At 40.8% G+C, this 10,297-nt stretch overlaps 1 protein-coding gene across 3 annotated transcripts in view; it reads left to right on the plus strand.

Moving 5' to 3' along the window:
• The window catches only part of TBC1D4 (TBC1 domain family member 4), a 223,642-nt gene extending 217,657 nt beyond the window's left edge, over nt 1-5,985 (plus strand). For all 3 annotated transcript variants that reach the window (XM_053564151.1, XM_053564152.1, XM_053564153.1), the window contains 2 exons: nt 3,473-3,649; nt 5,519-5,985. In XM_053564151.1, the coding sequence (XP_053420126.1) occupies nt 3,473-3,649; nt 5,519-5,752 (411 nt within the window). In that variant the 3' untranslated portion in view covers nt 5,753-5,985. The remainder of the gene's footprint in view (nt 1-3,472; nt 3,650-5,518) is intronic.
• The last annotated feature ends 4,312 nt before the right edge of the window (nt 5,986-10,297 follow it).

Here is a 10,297-nt window from a genome sequence, read left to right on the forward strand (position 1 = left end):
CCTTTATATCTTCCTATACATATTTTATTAGTTGTTTGGCTTGTACACATCACCATAGTGTTCTGAAACCCTAGTTGTCTCAGCCCCCTAATGGGATCACACTGATGGGAGAGGTTTTGTGAAACTTAAATGAGCAGACTTCACTTACAGTCTTAGACTCTACAGGAAACACTCTTCTTGCGTTGATTCAAATGAAGGAACCATTTACACAGATGTGGTCAAGGTGAAGGAAACCCAATGCCCATGTCCAGTTGCCAAGAAACTAGTAATGCAGAACAGAGCCTTTCATACCCCTAGTGCTAGGCGGGCGTGGTGGTTCACACCTGTAATCCTGGCATTCTGGGAAGCTGAGGCAGGTGGATTGCTTGAGCTTACAAGTTCGAGACCAGCTCTGAGCAATAGTGAGACTCCATTTCTACCAAAAATAGAAAAACTAGCCTAGGGATATGGTGGATACCTGCAGTCTCAGCTACTCTGGAGGCTGAGGCAGGAGGATCACTTAAACCCAAGAGACTGAGGTTGCTTTGAGCTATGAAGATGCCATGGGACTCTACCCAGGGAGACAGAATAAGACTGTTTTGAGAAAATAAAAACAATCCCCAAACATACCCCGAGTGCTGAGGGGGCAAGTAGAGGGTATGATGGTGTTACCAGGCCAGTGAGAGCCTGAGCTGTGGAGGAGGTCTCTGGTGGTGGTTGTAGTCTTGGTAAATGAAGCAGAGAAGGATCAGGGAAGAAATACCCAATCTCTTTTTCCTGCCCCTTCTCATCTCCTATTGGCATCTTCCATCAGCCAAATGCAATCAGAGGCCAGCCAGGAAGGAAGCATGGGGACTGCAGTTCACAGGGCTCTGCCTGCCAGAGTAGAATGAATGAAGACAGAGAATGGATCTAGGAAGCAAAAGGAGAGTAAACGACACATCATGTATCTAGTTCCTGACTCCCCATAGGGACCAGGCGAGTGGTACTCACGTGTTGATGCTGTTTGGGCGAAATGGATGTGCTTGAGGTCAGATTTGTAGGTAGCACAGTCATGTTTTATGAGCTTTGATAATGTTGACCACTTTCCTGGAGGTACTTGGGACAGTTTAAAGAGAGCAAAGGAGTTTGGAATCTCGTTCTGGTGCCTGCCACTACTAGCTCCTGACTTTGGGCAAGTTACAACCTCTCTTAAGTCTCAACTTCCTCCTCTACAAAATGGGGATAACAATAACAGATCCTAAGACATTCATACTATTTTTAGGAACAAATATAACGAATGGGTTAAAGTATTTTGTACACTGTAATTCACACTGTAATGCAAACTCTTACTATATTATTATACATAAAAATTCCTTTCCACTACACAGAATCAGGGGTAGATGAGTAGATTATTCAGCATTTATCTATGAGTAGTTGTTATTTCTTAAAATGTTCTGTAAACTTAAAGTATAGATTTTATTTCTACATTTACTTGTTTCTTCGTTCTGCAGAAAGTTCTTATTTATTTATTTATTTTTTTACTAGCAAATAGTCAGGGATCATGGTTTTGGAAATTTGACAGGAGACATCACCTCCCTTTTAAAATCAATGAGGAAATCTCCTGGCTTTATAAATTACTATTAGGATTAATGGGTATAATTTATAAGCAAGTAGGTTTGAACTTGATATTTGACAGAATTTTTTAGCAATTAGAGCTGTTTGGGGAATGAACTGCTGATCTTGAAGGACACCTTAGTGAGTTTTATTTATGGACACTGTAAAAAATGGAAATAATGCAGAAAAGAACAAGGAAAATATAAAAAGTAGCTATAGATCCCAATATCTAGACATAACCTTTGAAACTTCCTATTACATGACTCTTTGCTTTTATAGACATTAAAATATATGCAGTTATACATAGGTGAAATCATATTACATATGCTTGTTCAACTTGATTTTTAATTAAACTATATCTAGAGCAGTGTTTTTCTTTTTCCTTTTTTTTTTTGAGACAGAGTCTCACTATGTTGCCCTCCATAGAGTGCTATGGCATCACAGCTCACAACAACCTCAAACTCTTGGGCTTAAGTGATTCTCTTGCCTCAGCCTCCCAAGTAGCTGGGACTACAGGTGCCTGCCACAATGCCTGGCCATTTTTTGGTTGCAGTTGTCATTGTTGCTTAGCAGACCCGGGCTGGGTTCAAACCTGCCACCCTAGATGTATGTGGCCGGTGCCCTTGACAACTGAGCTATGGGTGCTGCCCAGAACAGTGTTTTTTAACCTTTTTATCTCATGGCACACTTGACCCTATAATTATACTTCTACAGCACACTTAAATTACATTGATTTCAAAAAAGAGTAAAAAAAAAAAGAATATACTTATTGTGCTTTGAACTTCTTTCAGAAATAATTTAATTAATGATCTTTAACATTTTCCACAGCATACCAATGTGCAGAGGCACATGGGTTGAAACTCACTGATTTAGAGTTTTAGCTATTTAGTCATGACAGTAAATACAGATCCAATTCCTCATTTTTTAATGGTTGTATAATAGTGCATTTGTATCCATACACACTAGGTAAGAAAAAAGTGATAGTTACTTGAGAGGGATGACCAGGTAGTCTAGAAATATCCTTATTAAAATTTTAATATTTGGTTATAGCTTTCTTAATTAATGTACACAGCTATGATTTAATAATAATAAAAAAAAGTTGCTTAAAAAATAAAATTTTAATATTTGATTATCTTTAAAAGTAGTAGAGTAAGTCAATTTGTGTGTGTGTGTATATGTTTTTTTTTTCTTCACAGTGTTCATATAGCTGCTTGAATGGCAGCTGCTACCCCTCTTTTCCCCCCAAGCAATTTTAGACTAGGGAGAGGGGGTGACCTCTCTTCCAACTTCAAAGAGAACTGCCTTCCTGTTTGGGGGTAATATGGGGTAGTGGCGGCAGCCCTAATTAAAACTTACAGCTCAGGACAGTGCTCAGGCTCTGCAATTTTGAGAATTCTTCGTGCAGTCAATTACTCCTAAGAGTGTTCATACAAAAGCAGTGCATGAAAACATTTATTTCTGTTCTGCTGACAAATTTGAAATGTTTTGGATCTCTTAATAATACCCTGTGCAATTTTGTATTCTGATGACCAGCAAAGATTATCTCTAACATAGGTTATAATTATTCAATAACAAATGTTGTTTATCTGGTATACTACTTAGGAGATAGTTTACTAGATTATGAATATCTTGGTTTCAGAATAAGGCTGGATATTTCCAGTAAGTAACATGGTATCCTTATGAGAATGTTTCAGTTGCATGGAAATAATCTATCTGTTCTTATGTTGACAGTCTAATTGATATCGAATTTGACAGTCACACATGTTTCTGTTTTCCTTTTGTATGCTTTAATGTCTTTCATTAATAAGTATTTAGAAATATGTGTGAAGTACACCAAGGCACACAGACTGTATACAAAACCGAAGGCCCGGCCTAACCCAGGGTGCTTTCACGGCAGGTTTTTGAGATGGACATTTCCAAGCAGTTACATGCCTATGAGGTGGAGTATCACGTGCTGCAGGATGAGCTGCAGGAAGCTTCCTATGCCTGTGAGGATAGCGAACCTGTGGAGAAGCTGGAGAGGGCCAACAGCCAACTGAAAAGACAAAACATGGATCTCCTCGAAAAATTACAGGTAAAGAAAGAAAGATATAACCGTGGAAGCACACCCATGTGCAGAGCTGTACTGGGCATGGCAGGGGTGTGCACAGAATGAATCATTGCTGACCGAGGCCCCTGTGTATCAGATTGTGTCCAAGTGTTCCCTGGGCTACAAATGACATATGAATTTAAATGTCAGGTGGAGGAAACAAAACAGTTAAGTGTCAATTCAAAGCAGAATCTGGTTGAACGTCTATTGCATGCCGTACATATTTGGCTAAGTTCAAGGGAAGAAGAAGGGAATGGGGGAAGTGGGGAAAAGAGGAACTTGAGCTGGAATCCGAGGGGTGGGCAGGAGAAAGGAGTGACGAGGGCCCTAAGTGTAGGGGGAGTGATATCAGTAACAAGGGTGTGGCAGAGCAGCAGAATTAGCTCGGTGTCGGCTAACGGAGCTATGTTATGTTGAAGAGAAGTGGAGTAAGTACGATGGAGGCAGAATTGTAGATGATTTGTAGTGTCAAGCCAAAGAGCATGGCTTTAATCTTGTCCAGAGGAGATTTACTGAGAGCTGTCGAGCCATGCTTTAGAAATACCAATCTGGAAACCTTGATGGGGATAGATTAGGAGCTGGAGAGAAGGGTGGAGGCCATCTAGAAGACATTAGCAAAAATCTGAATAGGGATGATGAGAATTACCTAGAGTAGAGCAGAAATGGAAAGAGAAGGAAACGTTTCTAGGCAAACTGAATGGAAACATGTAACACATAGTTCTCTGCTATCAAGGAGTTCACAATTGTTAGGGAACATAAAAAACTATATTTATTAGCACATACTTGTAAATGCCATTTATTATAAAGTAAAATTCTGCATGTGCAACTCGTATGGAGTGTGGTATGAAGCCAAGCCTGGAGGGGCGTGGCTCAAGAGTGTTCAACAAGGGAGGCTGGCAAGTGACCCATCTCAGGGGAGATGACATCTGAGTTAGACCTGAAGTGCCTAATAGCTCCTTAGTTTCTGCTTGTCCCTTAATACTGCACATGTCTGCAAACTAGAAAACACTAAAACTTAGCTTCTAAACCATGAAGTCTCTGTTCAGATAAGCTAGGAAATAGAAAAAGGTTAGAAATGAGGGGCGTCTAATGGAACTGTTCCCCAAGAATAGGAACACTTAACTTGTTCACTTCGGCTCATAGAAAATTTGATCTCTTTTCCTAGTCCAAAAAAGTCAACATGGGCTGTTTCCAAGAAGAAAATAGACTCTTGATAAACGATCCCTCATTACTTGGGTATTTCAGTGATGATTAACTAGAGCATTTCCTTATTGCAGTGGTTCTCAACCTTCCTAATGCCACGGCCCTTTAATGCAGTTCCTGTGGGTCGTGACCCACAGGTTGAGAGCCGCTGCCTTAGTAGGAAAGGCAGGTTTGCATTTGTTCGACTTTGCAGTGAGTTTTCTTAACTGTTACAGATGTTTTCTTTGACAGTTCAATATAGTTATCCTCAAGTTACTTGGGCACCCCTGACATCCATAAAAACTAATGGAATCCCAAGTATAAGTGTAGAGAACCCTGCATTTCCAGTCAGAGAGTGAAAATCCTCTTTGAGCACTGCAGGATAGTGTCAGGAGTCTCCTGTTCTTCTTCAGCCAGGCCAGATCCCAATCACTCAGGTGGGGTGAGGACCCCCACCATGGGCAGGGGGTGACTTAATATTGCATTGTGGGTGTATTCAGAGAGAAGGGATGGATCGTGTTAGTACCATAGTTATGTTATTGAGAAATCTTCATTTCGTGGAGAGTTTCAGAGTAGTATTTCCTTCACCTACTGTTCTATCAAGTAATTTTATAGGGCCTACTTTCATGAAGAACCAGACTCTTCCAGTTTCTTTTGTTGTTGTTCAAACAGGTGGCTCATGCTAAAATCCAGGCCTTGGAATCAAACCTGGAAAACCTTTTGACCAGAGAGACCAAAATGAAGTCTTTAATCCGGACTCTGGAACAAGATAAAATGACTTACCAAAAGACGGTGGAGCAAATCCGGAAGCTGCTGCCCGCGGACGCTCTGGCCAGTTGTGAAGTGCTTCTGCGAGATCTCAACTGCAACCCGAACAACAAAGCCAAGACAGGAAATAAGCCATAATATAAGAGGTGTGGCCTCAGCAGAAAGTGCTTCTTAGAATACTACGGAAAGGAAGGGCCAGCCTGCCACTGGCCCGAGGCTGGACCCTGACACTGATGGAACCACCTGTCATTGGTGCTGAGCCCCTAGTCACAGCAGGTGGACCTCACTGTCCTCAGAGATGCCAAACTTAAGCCATTGTATATATGTAGACTGGTTTTTGTTGCTGTTGCCATGTACATATATATAAAATAGAAGAGTTCATGCTTTCAGAAAAGAGATGAGTAGATGTATATTTAGAGCAATTTTTTTTTAGTTAAAACTTCATGAAATCCACACCAAAGGGAAGTTAACATGGAATTCCCCTTGGACACATGTGAAATCTTTTTGTCTTTATAGTGAAACAAAGCTAGAACATCTTTGTATATTGAAATATACTTGAAAAAAATGAATGTATTTTTTTTCTCCAAAGAACAGCATGTTTCACTTAGTGGTGGAAAGGTGGAAACATTTATGTAACTTTATGTGTATCTGTCTTAAAATCCACTGACATTGTCTATATGAGAAAAATGACTGATTGCTAGTCACGCTCCTATGGGTTTTCCATGAAGGTGGGGGGTACTCCCCGGCCTGCTTTGTGCCAACTAGCATGTTGCATCTACGTGCATTTTGAGTCTGGTTAGGCATGACTTTAGACTCATGTAAGAAGACAGCAGCATGTGGCAGCGACATCTGCCCAGCTCAAAGTAACGGAGAATGTTGCTAATTTTCTAGCAAATCCGACCAGTATTTTTACTCAAACCAAAAATATCATGCCTCAAAAGTTTAATTTAGGACCTGAATTATGTAGGTTCTCTTTCTACCTTCTATATGACTCCTACGGTTATCCACAAAATCCCCTTCACTTGGTGCCACAGTCACAAATGATAAGGATTTGCCATTTCCCCACCAAATTGTGAGAGCTGGGCATCCTCTACCTTAAATTTAATGTAAGAAAATGCAATTATGATCGATTTTCCAAAGATGACAAGCTGTATGGAGCTACTTTTGTTTCCTCTTTTCCTCCTTCCTCTCCTCCTCCCCTTCCCCTCCCCTTCCTCTCCGCTCCCCCTACCTTTCCTCCCCCTCCTCCTCCCCCTCCTCCTCTCCCTCCTCCTCCCCCTCCTCCTCCCCCTCCTCTTTCCCCTCCTCCTCCCCCTCCTCCTCTCCCTCCTCCTTCTCCTCCTTCCTTGCCAATTGACAGAATCCAATGAGCTATTAGTCATCTTCCACTTTCTTGTGAAAATTTTTGAAAACTGAAAAGTTTAGGAGGAAACTGTTGAAATCCACTAGAATAGTCAGGGAAAGTGGCACCAGCTCAATTAAAACCTGCAATTCTGCGTTTGGACACTCTCCTTCTTCAGTCTCTAGATAGCTTGTTAGAGGACATTTGCCCATGCTGGATGTATGGAAGGAAGGTAACGTTCAAAGTACTCATGAAGTTCTCTTAGAGATGAGTCTCTCTATGATAGTGCCTCTGAAAGTTGATGCATTTTTGCCTTTCCAAACAGTTATTTATCATCACTGCTGTCTGCAGGGCTTGTGTTCTCACAGATGGATTATCTGGAGTAACTTTCTTCAAAGGGAGTTTATTATACACAATCTAAAATTCATTATAGAGTCAGAGAGTAAAACTCTAAAGGTTTTAGAAAACCTTGCTGAACAGATAATAAACATCTGAACCCCCTGCACCTGACACCCAGTGTGAGTAACTCCTTACACATCATACTGACCTTAATAGATCAGCATGCCTTTGAATCCAGGCAGTTCTTAAAAGACAATAAAATCTTATTAGTAAAATGAATGTAACTTCCAGGTTCTGGAAAATGCTGATTCTGGGTACTCCATTCAGTTGGGAGCCTCCAATTGATTTGTTCCTTGGATTTCCTGAACATTTCTCTGTAGGTTTTGTTCCCCCCCCCCCACCAGGTATATGATAAATATCTTTTTACTGTCTGGTGATGAGAATTACCTTATGGGTGTGATACACAGGTGGCAGCCAAGGCATCTTTAACTTGAGTAAAGAAACAACCTTTTTCTTTCTGTTTCTCACCTTAAAGTAAACTTTATTCTGGATGTTTAGAATCAACATTATGAATTGCATTATAGTGTTCAGAGATTAACGTGACTTGGATACAATATTTTCTTTTGAAAACAATTTTTTTCATTTGTGATTTTTTTTTTTAAATGTTGCACTAGTTAAGCTTCATGCATTGTTACATCTTTATCGGGTGAATGTAATGTCTAGTTCATTTCCAATAAATCCGTTGCTGCAGTTTGCTTGGCTTATTGGTTTTACTTTAGTTACTTTTGGGCAGAGAAGATGCTCTTGATTGGAGTCCTTTTACAAGATCTGCCTGGTGGATTGTAGTTAAGATCACTACACTAATAATTCTGCCTGACAGAATCCAAGACAACAAAGATGATAAAAGAGACATTCAGGAAAGCACATTGTCACCGGTTCTCAATCTCTTTCCCAGTGGAGACTTTTGATGATGACTATGGAAAAGAAGAGCACTCACAATGATAGATCTGCATTCTCCCCCTTTTATTTTCTGGGTGCCTTTATAGATCTGAAGGGAGAGAAAGAGGGTAAGGAACCACCAAGTTTTTCAATTGGATTTGCTCCCAAATGATTAAGAATTAAGGGCATCTACTGATGGACATATTGTGAATGTATGTGGGTCATTACTAAAGTTTTGAGATTCACAAAATTCAAGAAATATGCCATCTGTGTGGACAGAAACAAAGGAAGCCCTCTCCGTAACATGGATAAGCCGAGCAAGGTGAAACCTGCATGGGTGAATCAGAACGTTGTCTACTGTTTCTTGGAAGTGGAATAATAGACCATAACACGTCTGTCTCAAAACTTAGATGGTGACCTGCATGCTAGTATAGTACAGGTATAATTGCAGGGTATAGTGGGACGTGAGTTCCTGACAAACAAGGACTCTTATCAAGGTCTTTGTAGGCCATGGTAGGAGTCTGACTTCTGCTACCAGGGGAAGGAATTGCAGGGTATAGTGGGACGTGAGTTCCTGACAAACAAGGACTCTTATCAAGGTCTTTGTAGGCCATGGTAGGAGTCTGACTTCTGCTACTGTCCATTAGTGGACAGTAACAGATTTGCTCCAGTGAATTTTATACATTTGGACAAAAACTAGGGAGCAGGAAACTATAATTAGGTGAATACAATAAAAATCCAGGTTAAAAAAAAAAAGTACAAGCCTGTTCTAGGACTGCGCCCTTTGGAAAGCTCAGCTTGACTTCTCTCTGATGTGAAGCACCAAAACCTGACAGTCTGTTTGCAAAATATTTGCACATTTTTCCCCCCAAGAACTGCCTTAGTTCATCCATGTTCTTACTGTAGAACAGGGTTTTTCAACCTTTTTTTTTTTTTTTAATCTCATGACACATTTGAACTGATAGTTAAACTTCCACAGCACACTTAAATTATGTTGATTAAAAAAAAAAAAAAGAGTAAAGGCTCAGTGCTTGTAGCTCAAGTGGCTAAAGCTCCAGCCACATACATACACTGGAGCTAACGGGTTCGAATCGGCCAGGGCCTGCCAAACAACAATGACAACTGTAATCAAAAAATAGCCGAGCGTTGTGGTGGCGCCTGTGGTCCCAGCTACTTGGGAGGCTGAGGCAAAAGGATCACTTATGTTCAAGAGTTTGAGGTTGCTGTAAACAGTGATGCCACAGCACTCAACCCAGGGCAACAGCTTGAGACTGTCTCAAAAAAAAAGAAGAGTAAAAAAAGAAAATACTGTGCTTTGAACATACCTTGAAAGTACTTTAATTAATGATCTTTAAAAATTTATGCAGCATGCCTAAGATCCTCTCTTCAACCCGTGTGCCATGCGTTGAAAATGGCTACTGTATTGGGTGACTGGAGGCCATTCTCCATTTCTGGGGACAAGCTCCTAAACCACAGATACTGAGCTACTTAGTTTTTGTTTCTCTGGGTGAGAAGTGCAAGCTCAGAGTGGGGCTGAGTGACTCAGTTGAAGAGAGGGGAAAGAACTAGAATTGAGAGGGCATTTGCTGTAAGTATAGGAAAAAAGCAATAGAAAAGATGTTAAGTGGGGATTTGGGAAGCAAAATGCTGTTTTTCTTCCAGTTTACCTGTGATGTTCAATACATGTCCAATCTGGGTGCTCCATGCTATAGAAACGGATCTCTTTTGATACAAGTGCTATTGCAAAGTGAACGCAGCATCAGAGGACGTGCCAAAGGGAACTTGTCCAAACACGGGCTCATCCCTGAACCCTATTGTCCCTTGCCCTTAGTGCAACTCCCCTAGGGTAAAGGGGCCTTCCTAAAACATAAATCTCATCAACTCTATGCTCAGCCTAAAATCTTTCAAAGGCTTTTCCTTCTGCCCAGGATCAAGTCCATCCCCTAAAATGACACATTCATCCTTTGATGAGCGGGTCCCTGATGACCTATCCAGCTTGATTTCTCATCCTGTGTTCCAATTGCCTACATTCCATCTCATTTACTTTTTGCTTTGCACAGGCT

The sequence above is a fragment of the Nycticebus coucang genome, chromosome 15, assembly GCF_027406575.1.
Source record: "Nycticebus coucang isolate mNycCou1 chromosome 15, mNycCou1.pri, whole genome shotgun sequence".
Lineage (NCBI taxonomy): Eukaryota > Metazoa > Chordata > Mammalia > Primates > Lorisidae > Nycticebus > Nycticebus coucang.